Below are 20,093 nucleotides of genomic sequence, written 5' to 3' on the forward strand. Positions count from 1 at the left end.
TAACCTAACGCGGTAAGGTACAGACAAGCTTTTTATTTTGGATTGGGAATTACTTTTCACAAAGCACTTCGACATTTACTCATTAGTTTATTTAGTGCCCGCAATTTTGCTAGATGCATAAAATAGGGATCATTATCTCCAAGATAAGGGAAAGGAACTCAGAGACATTGACTTTTCCAAGGTCACACACTATGGTTATACCCACAACGAAAACTAGACTTTGCATGCTAGAGCTAGACCGGTTTCCTTGTCCCGGCCAGTCTCACAGGTCACCTTCACCAAGGTCTCCTAAAACGCAACGGAAAGACTGACGGTGGATGGCTACCGGGAGCTGCACACTGCGCATGCGCACACCGCGCACACACCGCAGATACAGAGCTCGCTAGTGGAGGAAGGTCCGGAACAAAGCCCGGCTTTCGGTTAAACTCCACCCCTGCGTTCTCAGTAACGCGCAGGCGCACTTCCTGAGGCTGCGTTTCCGATTGCCGGGGGCGGGCCTCAGCCACGCAGGCGCAGTTGCGCCAGGGCGCCAAGATGTCGTTTCCAAAGTATAAGCCCTCGCGTCTGGCCACTTTACCCCCTACCCTCGACCCCGCCGAATACGACATATCTCCGGAAACCCGGAAGGCGCAAGCCGAGAGGTTGGCCATAAGAGCCCGGCTTAAACGGGAGTATCTGCTTCAGTACAACGACCCCAACCGCCGAGGGCTCATCGTGAGTGGGGGGCCGGCCGGGCGGGACTCTCGGGCCGGAGTCTGGACGGTCCCCGAAGACTGGGCAGCCCAGATAGGCCAAGGGGGACCAAATGGTGGGCGGCCGCCGTACCCAGTCTGTGTTTTACACGCGGGCCCTCTTCCAGGCCCCGAAGACAGGCCGACTCCTTAGCCCTTTGACCTTGGCCAGAGAGCTTAGTCAGGTTGATCACTTCCCTTCTGGATGATCTTGAGAAAGTGGCTGAGCTCTGCATAGCTCCGTCTTTCCTACCTGAAAAACAGGCATAACTGTTACTTCCTCTCTTACCAGGCGGTTTTGAAGATTAAATGAAATAAGACACGTGACTGGCCTGGCATGTAGCAAGTGTGTTCAGGACCCCTCCACATACAGCCATATATGTATAATTAAAGAAGGTATTTTTATACCTTTCTGATCACAATTAGTAGGAATACTGCTCCCTCCTGATGGGAATATAGTGATTCTTCATCTTATGTTTTTTTAAAGACCCCACAGCTTCCTGAAGCTTTGGACTTTAGAAGTAAGACCCCAGGGCACTACACATTGGCAAACCTGACTTCGGGCAACTTATTTAACCCCTTTAATTCATAGTGTTTCGTTTTTTAAATGTTCATACAGAAATGATGTACATTCTTCAAAGAATTGAGATTAAATGAGATAGTTCGTGTAACAGTTCCAGAGGATAATATATGCCCAGTAAGTAGATAGTTACTATTTAGCAAGTGTGCTTTTACACAGTTTTCTATGCAAGAGCTGTCAAAATATTTCAAACAAGATGTTTAAAAAGATGACTTTTTAAAATATATCTTTATTTTATTTTTATGTGGTGCTGAGGATTGAACCCAGTGCCTCATGTATGCCAGGCGAGTGCGCTACCACTTGAGCCACATCCCCAGCCCTAAAAAGATGACTTTTAGTGGGCATAGTGGCACACTCTTGTAGTCCCAGCGGCTAGGGAGGCTGAGGCAGGAGGATCTCTAGTTCGAAACCAGCCTCAGCAACTGCGAGGCACTAAGCAACTCAGTGAGACCCTGTCTCTAAATAAAATACAAAATAGAGTGGGGGATGTGACTCAGTGGTCCTATGCCCCTGACTTTTGCACTGGTGTTCTATAGAAATTTTTGGAAGTTGTGAGTATTGAAGGAAAATTACAATGTGCCGGACACTATACCAAACCCTTTCTGAATATTTATTTATTCAAATGGTGGTCACAACTATTCGGTGCATTAAGGTCTATTACTCTTCCACTTTTCCAAATGAGATGATAGCAGGGGAAAAACACATATCTCATTCAGATATACCCATTAGCAAGTCATAGAGCTGAATTTGAACTCTGGTCTCTGCAACCCACAGTATTTGTTTTACCTAGTTAGCGGTACTCTTTCCTGCCAGAATTTGTCTACTTGGGAAGAAGGTTCAGAAAAGCACATCTGTTATGTACATGTGCACATAATTGAGTTTGATGTTAGTACATACTAAAACAAGAAATTAAAAAAAAAAAAGATGAACCCTAGATTTTCTCCTTTCCAGCTCTATGATCCAGGGATGTTTTAGTTTTCTCATCTGTAAAATAGAAATAGTAATACCTGTCTCTTTAGTTGTTTTGTTAATTGAATATGTGGCATACTCATTAATCAATACCTGTAAATTCTCTTTCCTAATCTTTAGGCATTTAGGAATAATTGATTTAGTCAGTGAATAATTGCCAGGGTCTGTTATGGGCCTGTTTTAGATGCTGGGGTAACAGGAGGACAAAGCCAGCAAAAAATCCTGTCCTTGTAGATCTTTCTTTCCAGTGGTAGAGCAAGCAAGTGGTAATAAGCAAGTTAAAAAATGAAATAATTTAACATATTAAATAGTCATAAGTGGTATGAAAAGAAAGATGGTGAGGTGATTAGACTCCACTCAGATATAGCAGGAAGGATAAGCAGCTACTTGGAATGTAACATTTTGAATGAAGATCTGATAAAATTAAGGCCAGGGAGCTAACCTCATGTAGGAAGTAGCATGCTAGTTAGTGAGGATGATAAATACAAGGCTCTTAGGCAGGAGTGTCCTGGCTAATTGAAAAAATGTTGTCCCAGTGAATCTGGAGGCTAAGGCAGGAGAATCACAAATTCAGTGATTTAGCAAGATTCTGTATCAAAACTATAAAAATAAGAAAGACTGGAGATGTAGCTCAGTGGCAAAGTGCCTTTGGGTTCAATTCGCAGTACCCCACCTCACCCCACCCCACCCCAAATTGCTTAAGTAGAGAAGGATGATGGCTGAGTGGAAAAGATGAGGTCAAAGAGGTACCTGGGACTAGGTCACATCAGGCTTGTAAAGATTTCTACTGAGAAGGGAGTAACATAATCTGGGATTTAGATTTTAACAAGCTCTCTCTAGTTGCTTAGTTGAGAATTGAATATGGGGAAGCAAGGGTAGGAACAGAAAAATGAGTTAGGAGTAACTGAATGTCTTCATTTATAGTTGCTAGCAGGATAGTGGCAGTGGAGATGGTAAGTAGTGGCTGATTCTGGATAGGTTTTAAAAATAGAGCCAAACAGTTTTGCTGGCAGATTGTATGTGGTATATGAGAGAAAGGGAGAAGTCCAGGAAGACCTAATGTTTTTGACCTAAGCAATTAGAAGAATGAAGTTGCCTTTTAAAGGATAGAGAAGGAACTGGTATAGAGATGGAATTGAATATTATAGAGTCAGTTTGGGATGAGTGACATTCGAGATGTCTGTTTGACAGTATGTCAGTGTATAGGTAATTGGATATTAAGACTGGAGTTCAGGGTAGCAGTCTAGGGCTAGGGGTATAATTTTGGGAGTTATTAGCCTATGGATAGCTATGAAAGTCATGTGGCTGGATAATATCATTAATGGAGTGAATGTAGTTAGGAAAGACCAGCAAGGTCCAAGGTACTATTGTATTGGGGACATGCAAGGAAAAGAGCAAAAGAGATGAAGAGAGCATGGCCAGTTAGGAGGAAAATTAAGAAGGTGTGGACCCTGAAAGTCAAGGGAAGAAATAGTTTCAAGGACTATTCACTATGTCAAATGCTGCTGAAACTCCATTGGATGATGAGCAGTGTCACAGAAGGAAAGTTGTTTCCCATGATGTGTCTTTTAGAACATCTTTTAATCTCTCTTAATAATAGTACTGCACCTAATGAACCATGGTCATAAGGCAGTTGATGTCTTTATAAAAAAAAAAATGTCTGTTTATGGAAGACATATCTGGCAGGTAGATATTAAAGCATAAAAAGGTGGCTGGCAGGTTGAGATGTCTGTTGCTAGATCATCATTCAAATGCCTTTATAGCAGAAGTGATAGAAGAACAGATGTATTTATCTTTCATGTGTCAAGCTCCAATATCCCTTTGAACCTGTATTTTGTGTCCTTACCCTCTTTACTGTTTCTGTTCACACTATAGGCATAGTAATGAACACTGCAGCAAAATGCTGTTGTGTTTGCTTTCATTTTAATATGGTGTGATAATATTAATAGTTTCTAGAGCAGCAGAAGGTATTTTTGGATATGAGTCTAGTAGTGAGTGTTCGCACCCTGAAGGAATTTCAGCCTGATTGAAAGCAAGGGGAGCATTTTTACCAAAGTTTTTTTTTATTTCCAACTCTTGCTGATTATCTCAGGGTAAAATTGCTGTAATTCAGTTTGGTTTAAAATTTGACTGTAGAAGACCCAGTTAAATTATTTTAGTCCTACCACTTGTGACTTAATGTTAGTTAGGACCCTGAATGTTCAGTTAATTGGAGAGAATAATTTTGTAAAATAATTTGAGGATTGAGCTAATTAAATTTAATTATGTGTTTGGGTAGGTTTGCTATTCTTAGGTAGTTATTCTAATATAAAATATGTTACAATCGGCAATTACCTGTCTTTCTTTTAACCAAGACAAGCTGATTATTTTTCTTTAACAACTTTGACCTTTCTATAAAACTTTTAATAGTGTGAAATACACTAATTTTGCTTTTAAAATATCAGTTTAAGAAACTTACATTTCAGTTAACCCATTTTTGCCTTCGTCTTCCTGCAGCTTATTTGTAGCCTGGGAAGATCAGTATTGGAATGGCACTAAGAAAGTTCCTAGACAAAATTCAAAGCTTGGTACTTCCCTTATCACCTTTCAGCTCCTCTTCCTTTCAGTCAGATTGAAATCTTCAGGGTGTGAACACTCACTTGACTCAGAAGTTCAAAAATGCCTTCTGCTGCTCTAGAAACTATTAATATTATCACACCATATAAGATGAAAGCAAATATAATAGCGTTCTACAGCAGTGTTCATTACTTTGCCTGTAGTGCAAAAATAGTGAAGAGGGTGAGGACATAATATACAGGTTCAAAGGGATGTTTGAGCATCCTAAGTAATACATTCTAAGGTATGAAATCTGCCTGTCTTCACGCACCATGGGAATTCTGTGTGGTTTTGATAGTCATACTTCTAGAAAGATAATGAAGCTGAAAATAGTCTAGAGAACAATAGATAAAACTAATAAGGGAGAAAAAGTGGCTTCATGATAGTTTGAAAGATAAGGATTTTTAAATCTTAAATAAATAGAAAGCTAAGGATGTTAAGAATCTTTTTAAATTCTGAAGGATTTGAATAGGATTATCAGTATTATTTTAAAAATGGCTAGAAAGGAAAGATCTTTAGGTCTTTAGATCTTTAGGGGTGTATCCTTAACTGTTGTGGAGAACGAAAGACATCTTCTATGCTCCTTCACAGAAATCCTGATGAATTTGTTTCGTAGCATCACCCAAGTTTTATAATTTTTGTTTTCATTTATTTCAGGAAGATCCTGCCTTAATTCGTTGGACCTACGCAAGATCAGCAAATATCTATCCAAATTTCAGACCCACTGCCAAGAACTCACTCTTAGGAGCTCTGTTTGGAATTGGACCCCTCTTCTTCTGGTATTATGTTTTTAAAACTGATAGAGTAAGTATGAGAACCAGATGTTTGTTATTAGTGTGATAGGTTCCTTTGGTAGATACCAGCTACAGCTCCTAATATTGCCACCAGTGCCCCTTCCACTTTAGCCCTGAACTCTTCTTTCCCTTTCTTCTTTTATCTTTATTCCTTTCCAGTAAGAGTTAAAATAGGAAGTTTTCAATTATATGTTTGGTTTTATTGCTTTGTTGTTTGTATATCAATATAAGTGTACTTTGTTAAAAATCATGGTAGCCTCTAGGCATTTCAGATTTGATTTAATGACTACTCTATAATTTAAAGAAATAAAATGGCCAATTTAAATTTCTAAAACTTGACCTTAGTTCATGAAGTGGTTTTTAGATAACATAAGGACCTTACTGTGATTGTTAAGCAAAAGAATACTGAAATAACTTTTTAAAAAAAATTTTTTTTAGTTGTAGATGGACACAATACCTTTATTTTATTTGTCAATTTTTACGTGGTACGGGGGATTGAACCCAGTGCCTCACACATGCTAGACAAGCACTCTACCACCGAGCCACAACCCCGGCCCCCTGAAATAACTTTTTTAAAGTTAAATTTTTTTTCATTACAAGATATGTAGAAACTAAACTTTTGTGATTAACTTTAAGATACCTTTGCAAAATCTTCATTTAGTTTCTTTGTTCATTTGTCTTAAAAGAGAGATTTATTGGGTCAAGTATTAGCAGAATACATAAATCATGTAGCATGTTCCCCTTTGGCATGAATTCTCTTTATATTGGTCATATTTTGTGAATTAATGTTAAAACATGTTGATAACCCTAACAACAGAAGCATAGGCAGCCTGCTGGGAATCACTGCGCTGAGAGGCCTATGTGTATGATTGCAGAGAAAGCTAAGCTTACCTCTGGCACTAGACCACTTATTCCTGGCTCTGACCCTGAGCCACAGCCCCCAGGCCTTGTGATGCCATCTGGACTGGAGCCCATTCAATCTACCATTGTTTTAAGTTGGCCAGCCCATTCTCTAGCAGAGTTCATGTCTTTTGATTGTGTGATAAATTGGTCATTCTTTCCCACGAGGTGTTTGGTTTTGTTTTCAATATATGCTTTTTAGTGGGGTAATTTATTTCTCATTCCTGAAATGTGGGTAAGGAAATTTTTGAGTAGGAGCAATTTCTTGTTGTCTCTTTAATTCTTCAGCTTACTACTTCCTCCCACTCCTTGAACTTTAGATGATGGGACTGCAATTAAGTTTGGAGTATTTTATTCTGATTTTCAGAATTGTACCATGAGTCATTCCAGAATGCATTGTTTTTAATGTACTTTTTTTTCTGTCTATACAGGATAGGAAGGAAAAACTTATCCAGGAAGGAAAATTGGACCGAAAATTTAATATCTCCTATTAAGTCTGGGAATGATGACTAATATATTCTTGCTTAATAAATCTTCTAATAATCATTAAATAGTTTCTCTTTCTTGCCATTATTTTGATTCAGTGTTAAAACTTGCTTATACCCTAACAACAAAGAAGCAAAAGTATCCTGTTCTGGGAATCACTGCCATATCACTGTTACATGCTGAGAGTACAACATGGTAGGACAGACTTAGTATCTGTGCTTAAGGAGTACATACTCACAACTGTTCATTGAGCAGTTATTACTTGAATTAGCTTATGTGTTTGGTACGACTTAATACCTAACTCCTTGTCTGGTCCCAGTTATACTGCAAGGGAAAAGTAACAACAGTTTAAAAGATATTCAGGGAAAATGATATAGGTAAACTGATAAGGAAATAGCTCTGTTTGAATTTAGGAAAACGACATTTGACCTGGGTTTAAGTTCATAAAACAAAACAAGAGCACAAAAGGGCAAAATATGTAGGAATATGGCTGGACTGGAGGCCTCAGTGGGGTGAGAAGATGGAGGGTGGAGGTCTTGGTGAGGAACAAAAAGTACATTGGTCAAGAGTGTCGGCTTTGGAGGTCAGATCTGGGTTAGAAGACACAATTTAAATTTAGCAGTTGGAATTCTGGGCTTCTGTTTCCTCATCTACATCATGGTGATAGTAATAATCACTACCTCAAAAGATCAGGAACATGAAAATAAAATAACAGTGCTAATAAAATAACAGCTACTCCCTGCTTCATAGTTCAGTCCTGAAACAGTATGATGACAATTTCATCTGTAAAGACAGTAAAATCAAGTACTGTAGATGAACGGTATACTTTGTAGGGATGATTTACATGAGTATATTGATTTTTAACTTTCAAAGCATATATACTCTATTCTCATTTGATTCTGGTATTAGCCTTTATTATACTAAAAAACAAAGCCAGAGAGGCTTGTATTCACGTAGCTTTGGATCTGAAAGAACAGGGGTGTGAGACTGGGAAGAGTGAAACATGGAAGGAGGGAAAGCCCATCAAATGTGTGCTGTTGACCTCTTGCCTCTGAGAAGAACAGGCTCCCACAAGGGACCTCTGAGGAGACCTGTAGAATGTAGAGTCCTTTCCTTCCAACATTTTGCCACTGAACCACATCCCAGTCTCTAAAATGGTTCTTCCAGGCAAATGTGGAAGAGGAAGGAAGCTTAGGGCAGAAAGCAAGGTGATGGGCTGTGCATCTGAGATAAAGTATTGTCAGGTCACACCTGCAGGCAACTAATAGTGGCAGCCATAACAGGAGTCAAAAGACACATCAAGTGGTTGTGAGGCAGGCACACAGGTATGTGATTCTTTACTCCATTGACTATTTAGATCTGTTTGTGCATAAAATCCAATCTATAATATGTCCTCGAAGGTGATGGCTAGATAGAATCTACAGAACAATGTAGGAGAAACAAGCTACAGTCCACACTATTGCTACTGGCCCCTCTCCCCCAACCATGTCCCTTTCTTGGTCATCACTTTAGCAGATCTAGATTGCTTGCCTGAAGAAGTCACCAAGACCTTCATTTCCAAAGACCAGAACCTTAGTTACTCTACTCATCATCAGGCCTTTGTTGTAGCAATCTCCTGTTTATAGTTTGCCTGGATGCAAATTTTGATTGTCTGATAAATTGGTCATGCATCAAGATACTCCAGTGAATCCCTTGGTCTCCAGACAGGAAGGGATCTTCCTGTCCCCATTGTGTAGCAGTTACTCTGGCTCCTTGTAATTAGTGTCACTGATACCAATATGGAAACGTATGGTCTTCTTTCCCAGACATAAGAAGAAGCCCCCAGATAACCAGTAGGTAGTCATAGCTTCAGATTTTTTGCTTCCCTGGCACAACTGTGTTCTCCCCATGTTCTACCATGCTGGGACTTCTTAAGTAGCAAAACAAAATTCATGGAGAAGTGAAGCACACATTCCACAAGTTAGTCATTGGGATGGCAAAAGGAGCCAATCCTACTTTTCTTGGTTCTCAGACTCAGGTGTCCTAGCTGTTAGGGCATAGCACTGTATCTATGACCATTGCATCCACATGGCCAACTCTGCAGGATGTCCCCAAGCAGACACCTTAGCTTAGTCTTCAGTAGGTTTACCTGTACTCACTTGTGCTATGTCCACCTGCCATCATGACTCAGTGCTTCTGAAATGCAGATCATGGTGGAGAGCTTTTGTTGAATGGTTACTTGGTATGGTGGATGCCCAGCTGCTTTTAGAATGGTGAATTGTTCTCTTCTGCAGAAGGCATGATCTTTCTTCAGAATCTTAGAAGCCTGCAAAGCAACTGTACTATTTGCAAGAGACTCTAAGCAACATCCAGCTATACCACAAATTCCTGGAGTGTTTGGCTCCATTTAAAACTGGTAGCTTGGCTGGGGGTATAGCTCCATGGTAGAGTGCTTGTCTGACATGTGTGAGCCCCTGGTTTTGATCGCCAGCACCACACACACAAAAAAAAACAAGCAAACAAACAAAAAAACCTGGTACCTTTATGAATCACCCCATAAGTAGGTCAGAGCAGTGTTTCCAAACGGGGTATGCATTGCCTCTGGGATCCAGAGACTGACAAAGAGGTACTTTTTTCTTAGTAAGAGTGTATGTTTTGTGGAAAAACTTGTCCTTGACTTTGGCGGTGGCTGTCCTGGCATGCTGAAAACCACTGGATCCTCAAACATCCTGATTTGGAAAGCTTCTAAACCTGTATAGACATTATCTCCCACTTTCTGCTATCTCATCCTATGATACTGAAAAAAATGAGAAGCCTAATCTGAGTGAACTGAAGCTTTGAGGCAGAAATAATAGACAGTGTGAGAAACAGCAATTCAGGGGGACCAGAGTGATAGACACATGGAGAAGCTGTGTGTAATGGGGGAATGTTGGAGTAAAAATCCAGGAATTTCTGCAAAATGGACCTTCAAACCATCTTGGATCTTTAGCCAAATCATGTGATTCTCATTTCAATATCCATGGGATTCCTGTTTTTAATTTGCTCCTGACTATATCATTACATGTCTGCCCCTGCCTCCCCCAGCCCTCTTAATGGCCATTATTCTTAAATTGTTCTCCAGACTTCAAAGAATTATAATACTTTATTCTCATTTTACTAGAAGGCAAAAGTGGTAGGAATCCTACTTTGACTTTCAGTTTTCTCTTTTAGGTATCTGTAATGAATTTTTCTCTCTTAATGCAAATGTGTAAGTCTATTGTAAGAAAACTAGAAAGTAGTTAAGTAAGAGAAAAAAGTAAAAATCACTCCCAATTCCATCACACAGAGATAATATTTTGGTATGTATCTTTCTAAAGTGTTCTTTTTGCCCTCTCTGCTTATATATCCCCACCCCCAACCAAAAGAGATCCACTGTGCATAATGATTTGTAAGCTTCTGGTTCAGTGATTTGTCTTGAATGTTTTTCCATGGAATGACATGATTTTCCTGTAATTAATCTCTTTTTCCCTTTCTTTTCTTTTTTCTTTTTCTTTTTTCTTTTGTTTTTGGCTCCAGGGATTGAACCTGGGGCACTTACCCATGGAGACACATCCCCAGCCCTTTTTATATTTATATCAGGGTCTAACTAAGTTGCTTAGGGATTTGCTAAATTGCTGAGCCTCGCTTTGAACTTGAGATCCTTCTGCCTCAACCTCCTGAGCCACTGGGATTATAGGCATGCACTACAATGCCTGGCTCTTTTCTTTCTTTCTTTCTTTCTTTCTTTCTTTCTTTCTTTCTTTCTTTCTTTCTTTCTTTCTTTCTTTAATTTTTTTAAAAAAGAGAGAATTTTTTAATATATTAAAATATATATATATTTTTAGTTTTTCGGCAGACACAACATCTTTGTTTGTATGTGGTGCTGAAGATCAAACCTGGGCTGCACGCATGCCAGGCAAGTGCGCTACCACTTGAGCTACATCCCCAGCCCCATCTTTTCTTTATTTTTAATGCTGGGTATTGAACCCAGGGCCTGGTACCTGTGCTACCACTGAAATTATAATGTACCACTTAGCCCTACAGCATTTATTTAGTGGTTGCTATTATTTAAGAATTTAAAGTCTTTGAGCCTCAGTTTCCTTATCTTTATAATAGATATACTAATTACATAGTATTATTTCAAGAGCTATTACTTATAAAAGACTTTAAAAGTGAAATATAGTCTCAATGAATATTATTTACTATTATTATTTTTAAACCTGAATGATGAAATATATTTAAAATTGACCTTTTATTTATTATCAAGGCTTAACATTTTTCACATATTTTTGTCCATTTATATTTATTTTGATGATTGCTTGTTCAAATCTATTACCTATCTTTTCTGATGTGATATGTCTTTTTTCTTAATTATTTTAAGACTTAAATAAGATAAATTAAAGATATTAATCCTTGATCATACCAATATTCTTTCATTAGGAATTATCTAGTGTCCCTTAGTAATGAGAAAAAATATTTACACACAAAGCATCTTTGATGCCAAAATGTTGAGAGAAAGCAATACTCAGCAATTTTTGCATAGCAGGAATTTAAAATTTTTTTTATATAGTTGTAGATGGACAACATGGCTTGTTTTATTTGTTTCATTTTAATCTGGTGCTAAGGATCGAACCCAGTACCTCACACATCCTTGGCAAGTGCTCTGCCACTGAGGTACAGCCCCAGCCCCGCATAGCAGGAATTTTTAACACTAACAATTATTGAGCAGTGTGTTCTTATGAGTCTAATCAACTTAAAAATATTTTTTATCAGTAAGAAAAAATGTCTCAAATGAGTAGTCTGATGAGAACACCAATTGCCACCTTGTCTGAGTTCCAAATGCTGCCATCTGTCTCACTGTTGCTGCTAGCACAGGGCACTGGAGCCTACACTGGTACTGCCGAGCATCCAGAAAATGACAAGTATGTAATGAGGAAGGTAATCAGGAACCAGATCATAAGGCCCTTGTCACACAAAGAGCTCAGACTTCTGCATGATGGAAGTGAGAGCCATTGAAGGTATTAAAGCAGGACTAACCTAATTGGATTTGCATTCCTGGAAGAGCACTCTGGTTCCTGGGTGGAGGATGATCATAAAGCAAGGGAGGCTGCAGGAATACCAGTAATGAGGCTGTGAATTTTCAGTCAGACATGATTTTCAATTTTTGAGGCAGCCCTCATTGCAGAATAAAGCAGCCCCTGCCAATCCCAAGATGACTCATCTGGATGTGAACTTGTCAAAAGCTTTATGAACGTCTAAGTATATTATCTCTATTAGTTTCCCTTTATGCACATGCATGAGGAGTCAGTCTTCTTAATAATTCCTTATCCTTGTATGACACCCTTCCCTTTTTCTGAAATAGTCTTGCTTCCCTGAAAGACTAGTTTGTTTGAATACTATGTCTTTTTATCTTTTAGCATGGATCCTGCCTGTAGGAAAAAAAAAAGATCATATCTGTCCTCTTAAATCACTTGGATCCTGTCCCTGATTTGTTTTCCTTATTGCATTTTTTCATTTCTAGAGGCACTGATACAGTCTTCACATAACTTTGGGGGAGGTACAGTGTACTTGTTATCTCTGTCTATGTTGTTCAGGATATCAACGAGGCATCTGAAGATATTAGAAATCTGTAAAAAGAAGCTGTTTCCATCAAATTTTCATGATTATAAAACATGGACAGGACTTTAAATTGCTAAAAATATAATTCTATGATGTATTAAACTATTCTGGGCCTGGGGATGTGGCTCAGTGGTATAGAACTTGCCTAGCATGGGTGAGGTCCCAGGTTCAATTCCAAGCACCACAGAAAAACAAAAGAAAAAAATATTCTGAATTTTCGAATTTTCCACTGCCACTTGCTATCTTTGAGGTGAACAAAAACAATTTTATCGTGTTTCTATTTCTCTTTTGGCAGACCTATTGGTGCCTGTATCTATTCTTCCCCTCTTACTGCCTTGATTACTGCCATTTTTTTTGGCTGAGATAGAGACTTCTCAATCTGCTGAGACTCACCATGGCCCGGGGAAACACCAAGACATATCATCTACCTGGAGACTTTTCATTTGAATTACTAAGAAAGTGCAAGGTGAATCAATACCTCATGGCCAAACTTCAGACTCAGAGGATTAAAGAAAGCTCAACATCTGACCTCTGAATTTCCCTAGAGATGGATGGCTGGTAGAATTCTGAGAATTCTGGAGCAAACTGGCACTAGAGTTCAAGTTAATTTCTTTCCCCTGATCACAAGGAACACCTTAGTTTTGAGTCAATTCTTTGCTTCTGTCACCAGTTGCTTTAAAATCATACATCTCTTATAATTAAGCTTTGGAAGAATTTGGGGGCTGGGCGATGGAGGAAATTGGCTGAGGCTACTACAACAGATGAGGGACTTGAGGGCTGTAATCTGGTATGAAATTGTTAAGGGGAAGACACTGGGCAAAGGAGCCTGTGTCTTACTGAATTCTTATAGGACAAAAATTGGCCTGCAAGCCTTTTGTGCATTGATCAACCACTTACTGAGCCCCTGTCATTTTCTAGAATACACCATTATGAAGAATATATAAATCATTCTTAGAGGAACTCACAGTTGAAAAAGACAATTATAGCAGCCAACATTTAATTGTCTTTTTAATGTGTCTATTTTTTAAATGTCTTTGTTAGTGTGTTGAGCTTTACATTATAGTGGGGTTCATTTTGACATATTCATTAATATATATAGCATAATTTGCTCCCTTTCAATTCCCAGTACTGTCCTTTTCTCTCCCTCTCATCTCCTTTCTCTATTCTACTGGTTTACCTCATATTTATTTAATGTTTTTTAATTGGTATAATATGATTATACATAAAAAGGTAACTCATTGTGATATATTCTATGCACCTAGCATAATTTTGTCAATTTTATTCTGCACTTCCTCCCCTCTCTTATTGTTCCTCTCTCCTCCTGGATCGTCTTCCTCTACTCCACTGTTCTCCTTTCTAAGTTCATGAGATCACCCTCTTTTAAATTGCTTATTTCTCTTTATCCTCTGTATATGAGAGAAAACATTTAAGCTTTGACTTTCTGAATCTGGCTTATTTCACTTAGTATGATGTTCTCTAGTTCCATTTGCCAGCAAATGACATAATTTTGTTCTTCTCTATGGCTGAGTAGAACTCCATTGTGCATACATACCATATTTTTTATCCATTCATTTGTTGATGGATACCTAAACTAGTTCCATTACTTGGTGATTATGAACTGAACTACTATAAGCATTAGAATGCATTTATCACTATCATTTGCTCATTTCTGCTCTTTTGGATAAATACCAAGGAGTGGAATAGCAGGGTCATATGGTGGTTCCACTCGTAATCTCTTGAGGCATTCCATGCTGCTTTCCAAAGTGGCTGTACTAATTTGCAGTAGGTAGGAAACATCTCTGGAAGTTCTTTGAACATTTAAGTACTTAAAAAACCTAACCTTGCGTGTTTTATACAATCAAAACCACAAAGTTTTATAAAGAGGTTTTATTCATATTTTATATAGGATATAAAAAGCATCAGGGTCTTATTATTATTCTGTGTGAGGTGGCTGGGGTGATGATGAGGTTTGTCAATTACGCTGAAGCCATCTCTTATAAACTAAATAGGCAACTCTCCCTCCAAAATCATGCTTTGCAGAAGGGGTAACCCATAAATGATTTGGTTCTTTCAGGTATTTGAGAGAAGACCCCAATACAGGCCAAAAGAAGGATAAGCTGCCATTGGTCTGCAGATCCTAGGGATTGGTGATTTTCTGGAGACACTAGGCAAAGAAGCCTGTGTCTTGTTGAATTGTTATAGGACAAAAATTGACCTGCAAGCCTCCTTTGCATTGATCAAACACTTACTGAGCCCCGGTCTTTTCTAGCATTGAGGACACCAACATGAAGAAGGTATATATCCCTCTTAGAGGAACTCACACAAAAGACAATTGCAGCATCCAGCACATAAGAAGCTCTGACATTTGGGCTGGAGTTTGTGGCTCAGCAGTAAAGCACTCACCTAGCATGTTCGAGGACCTGGGTTAGATGCTCAGCACCATATAAAAATAAATAAATAAAATAAAGGTATTGTGTCCACCTACAACTAAAAAATAAATATTAAAAAAAGAAGCTCTGACATGTATACTAAGTTAAACTAAGGGTTTTAAATATCTCCTAAAATACTTCAAAACAACCTTTGCATGTAGGTCCTACTATCTTCATTACATAGGCAAGATTTAGAGGGGTTAATAATGCCCATGTCCCCAGAGCTGGTAAGGACATACATCTGGTCATCCTCCCTCCAAAGTGTGTCTTTCACTGTTGAGGGCCACAGCCGAGTCGGGATGATGCATGGCATTTTTGCCAGAAGTAGTGGTTGAGAGGTGACGCTAGGGAGCCATTAAGATGATGACTTTTGAGTTCTGGCGGAGTTCCCGTTGAGTTCTGCTTGAGCTCTTGAGGGGATTCCCGGAGAGTTCCCATTGGTTGGGGAAGTGCCAGAGAAGGGATATTTCCGGTTGCTGGTTCCTGGAGGAGCTGCGTGGCATTCGGGAGAATTCCCGGGGAGCGTGTGTGGAGTGTGCTGGTGGAGTTCAGAAATAAAGTTTGTTCCTGCTTCAGTGGCTCCTGATTTGTGCCCAGCCAGACTGCAGCATTTCACCACTCTTTGAAAGGGATAAAGATAGACAAGGTGGGGAGTTCGGTTCAGAGAAAGGACACCAAATCCATCCCGGAGAGTATAAAACATGTCACCATTCAGAGCAGGGACTTTCACTTGCACTTTTAGGCTTTCTAGGACATGCCAAATGTTAAAGCTGAAGAATCTTTAAAGATATGCTAGGCTCGCAGCTTTCTACAGGAAAGGTTTGGATAGGAGAAATGACTTTTCCAATTATTGAAGAAATCCTGCTAATTTGAAGATTAGGATTTTTTTTTTTTTTTTTTATGGTGGACAGGGGCTACCAGGATTAAACCTAGGAGTGCTTAAACACCGAGCCACATCCCCAGCCCCTTTTCTTATATTTTATTTAGAGACAAGGTCTTGCTAAGTTGCTTAGGGCCTCACTAAGTTGCTGAGGCTGGCTTTGAACTCCGAGATTCTTTTGTCTCAGCCTCCTGAGTTGCTGGGATTATAGGTGTATGCCACCACACCTAGCAAGAGTAGGATTTTTGGTTTTGGTTAGGAACCACTTCTCTGATTGCCTTTGTCACCTACTCGTGATTAGTACTTGACAATTGCCAAGTTTCTGACCTCATATAAACAGAAGACTGACAGGCCATTTTAATTGGCAAGATTTGGGAATAAATCAGGCAGATGTTTAAAGCATTTTATGTGTAAAGCAAGTATTGGCAGACTTACCTTTTCTTGAGATTGTGAAGGCATTCAAACCCAATGGCTCCTGTACTAGTGACTGAAGTGCCATTAGATGGTATTTATGGCAGGCACTAAATGTTGCCCACAGCCCAGTTGCACTAGGGGGCAGTGGGATATCCTCACCCATGTCCCCCACAGGCGTGGAATTTGGGTTTCCTTTGCGTGGAGTGAGCTGGCTGTGACATAAAGCTAAGAAAAGAAGGAGGTGAAAAAAACCACACTACACAGAACGCAATTTCAGAAAGCTGGGGTGGGATGGCTCTTTGACTTTAGGGGTCGAGCTTTTACACTGGGAAGAAAGAGAGAGAGAGAGAGAGAGAGAGAGAGAGAGAGAGAGAGAGAGAGAGAGAGAGAGAGAGAGAACTTTTGCTTTATTATATATGAGGAAACCTCAAAGGTTTTCCATAGAATGTTCTTCTGCCAAATAAGGTAGGAGGTGGGCTGTCCCTGCCCAGTGGGTTACTCCCAGTTCTGGAGCTGTCCCATTAGTAGAGTGAGAGCAGACATCTCAGGCCTTGGGCAGTCTACATACGGGAATGCTGGGATCATTCTCAAGGGGAGACCTAAGTCCTCCATGGCTCAGTACCAAGTAAAGACCACTCAAGTAGCTTAATGAGTGGCACACCACAGGATGTGTGACTGAGAGATCAAAGAAAATATCCAGAAATGGCATATGAGACATAAGGTTTATCAAAAAATGCTTTTATTGGGCTGGGGCTGGAGCTCAGCAGTAGAGCACTCACCTAGCATGTGCGAGGCACTGGGTTCAATCCTCGGCACCACATAAAAATAAATAAATAAATAAAGACATTGTGTCCAACTACAAATATATATATAAATTCTTTTATAAGGAAGGTCCTGTGGTGATGAGCTGGATAAATAGTGCCTCCACTTTCCATGGTCTATCTGGTACTTTGCCAGTGAACATTTCTCCATCCCTCATGATGCTTTGACCAATGGTGGTCGGCTAGACAAGCATTTATCCTCTCCACTGTACTCTGCTCTGCCCCAGTTACCACAAATGGCGGTTTTAGGGCTTAGGTGACAGAAGCAGTGACATCATCAGCTTATCTCACTTTGTCCCATTGTATGACTAGCATTTTAAGAAATTCGGTTGCATGCAAGAAAGCAACTTTTTACCAGTGACACTGACTTGTCCCAAATCCCAGTATGCATGAGAGAAAGCCAGTGTTCTTCAAGATAATTATCTGGAATGTGTTCTTAGTGGATCTATATCCTCTCATTAAGAGAAATGACATCATAAAATATACCTGCCCTTCAGATTTTAATTTTATGCATGTAATCCAAAACGAAGGCAGTAAATGTTCATGAATTTGTGATACAGCTCCGTTTGTACAGTTTTTCTCCCAGGGACTGCGTAGCTTTGCATATGCTTAACTTTTACAAGGCATCACCATTAATAGTGCCATAGAGGTTTGAGTTGAAGCTTCCAATATAAATTTAGATTTTAAAAACCTATATTAGGCTATTAAGAGTTCCAAAGATCCCCATCATTAACCAGGATTGTTCAGGAAAAGCTCTGTACATAGTCAGACAAAAATGCTTTTTTTTTTTCAAAGCCAGTTTAGAGTCTGTCTGTAGCTTCTACTTCAATTGATCCATTAATACACATTGTTGAGATTTTAAATTAAACTTCAATTAAACTTGCTTAAATTAAATTTTCTTTCTCTTAGGCCTAAAATGACTAGAAGGATAAAACATTTCCTTTTTTTCCCATACTTTAGACATCTATTATTACTATATTAGAAGGGTACACACCTTTCTCTTCTGCTAGATGCTAATTTATTTAGGGACAAGGACTCTGGCTCACTTACTCTGGTATCTCCTACAGTAGATGGCACCATAGCCTCCCTGAGCCAGGAGCTGAGGACTTACTGAGCCACAAAGGTAACAATAAACAATAACAATAATAATAGCCAGCATTTTCCTGTGCTCCCCCTGTACTGAAAACAAGTGGGTGCCTTCAGCACATTAGATCATTTAGTCCTCACAAAATCCCTGTGAAATAAATAATTTTCTTTTTCCAAATCAGGAATGTAAGGCTTAGAGAGGTTGTAAATTGCTCAAGCTCACTTGATTATAAAAAAGTACAGTCGGAATTTCAGATTTATGTTCTTTCTTTCTTTCTTTCTTTCTCTTTTTGTACTACTGGGGATTGAACCCAGGGGCACTCAACCACTGAGCTGCATCCCCAGCTTTTTACAATATTTTTGAGACAGATTCTCACTAAGTTGCCAAAGCTGGCCTCAAACTTGTGATCCTCCTGCCTCAGCCTCCCTAGTTCCTGGGATTACAGTGATGTGCTATGGTGCTCAGCCAGAACACATATTCTTAATTACTATTCTTTCCAAAAATTGAAATTCAGGCATAAAGGTTATTATGTTATTAACTATCTAACAATTGTATTTAAAACTAGTATTATAGAGGAAAAGGTGAAATACTGGAAAATGGTAATGACCAAATTATTTTGTTATATCATGTGCATGTATGTATGAAACAATGAATCCCACTATTTCGTATAATTAAAATGCACCAATACAAATATGGGAAAAATCATGAAGAAAAATATTTAGAATTGCTTCCCAGTGTAAAGACTCTTTAAATTCCTCTACTTAATTACAATAACAATAAAAACAACAAAGAAAAAAATCTTAGTGTATCAATATCAAGATTTTTAAAACTCACTCTGAATAATAGTGACTTGCTGTACAGTGCTTATTATATGATAGGCATTATTTGAAGCAACTTACCTATCTTAACTCATTTATCTAATACTGTAAAGTAGGTACTGTCATTATCATTTTACAGCTGAGGAAAGAGAAACTCAGAGGTTAAGTGACTTGCTCAGGGTCACATAGCTAACAAGTTGTAGAACCTGGATTTGAACCTGGGCAGTTTGGATTTAGCATTTATGCTCTTAACCACACACTATACTGGCTGACAAGAGCGTAAATTTTGAACATACCTCAGATTTTGTGATATACTTATATAAATTGATTATATCAAGAAGGCTAACTGATCACTAAGCATAACAAAGAAGTTTAAATGTCAGCTCTCAAGCTTTTATTTTTATTTAGTAGTAGACTATCTCCAGAAGTACAAAATTTCCTTAAAACTCAGTAGTGATAACTCATCACTCTGGACAGTCATAAAACAGAAAGTGCATGCTAACTTCTCACTTAATAGTTTACATCTAGGTCTTAGCTTCCATTCACACCCCTTTCCCCAACTCTCACTTTCTGATGGGGATAGTCACCTCCAAACACTGCCCAGGAGCCTGCTTTTCCAATCCCTCATCTCACTCTGCCATCCCATCCCATTTCATGTTTACTGAAAACTGGAGGAGCTTCAGGGATTTTTCTTTTTCTTTTCCCTTTTTTCCCCCCTCCTTTTTGTAGACTCTAGGAAACCCTGAGTTGGACCAAGATCTGAGGTTGGAAAAGGATGTTTTTACTACTGATTTTAAATTTCTGAAACAGTGGTCCTTGGCCTTGCCTGTGCATTGAACTCAGCTGAGGAGTTTCAAAAAAGTTCTCACAGCTGGGCTTCCTCTCTAATGCTTCTGATTTAGTCAGTCTGTGGTGTACCCTGGGCACTGAGAGTTCAAGAAGCTGCTGGAAGCTCCATAGCAGAGCTGAAGTT

The 20,093-nt window shown here is 39.1% G+C and overlaps 1 protein-coding gene across 1 annotated transcript; it reads left to right on the forward strand.

The window, feature by feature from the left end:
- Positions 1-480: 480 nt before the first annotated feature.
- Ndufb4 (NADH:ubiquinone oxidoreductase subunit B4) lies at positions 481-7,120 on the forward strand. The gene is made up of 3 exons (XM_026394863.2): positions 481-714; positions 5,533-5,679; positions 7,001-7,120. The coding sequence occupies exons 1-3, from the start codon at positions 535-537 to the stop codon at positions 7,061-7,063; spliced, it is 390 nt and encodes a 129-aa protein (XP_026250648.1). The 5' UTR covers positions 481-534; the 3' UTR covers positions 7,064-7,120.
- The last annotated feature ends 12,973 nt before the right edge of the window (positions 7,121-20,093 follow it).

This window comes from Urocitellus parryii, chromosome 2 (genome assembly GCF_045843805.1).
Source record: "Urocitellus parryii isolate mUroPar1 chromosome 2, mUroPar1.hap1, whole genome shotgun sequence".
Classification (NCBI taxonomy): Eukaryota; Metazoa; Chordata; class Mammalia; order Rodentia; family Sciuridae; genus Urocitellus; species Urocitellus parryii.

Bases quoted from the DNA above. Each gene is read 5' to 3' on its own strand.
- Ndufb4 (XM_026394863.2), top strand. From the start codon at position 535: ATGTCGTTTCCAAAGTATAAGCCCTCGCGTCTGGCCACTTTACCCCCT. The intron at 715-5,532 runs GTGAGTGGGGGG...CATTTATTTCAG, and splicing joins CCAACCGCCGAGGGCTCATC to GAAGATCCTGCCTTAATTCG. The intron at 5,680-7,000 runs GTAAGTATGAGA...CTGTCTATACAG, and splicing joins ATGTTTTTAAAACTGATAGA to GATAGGAAGGAAAAACTTAT.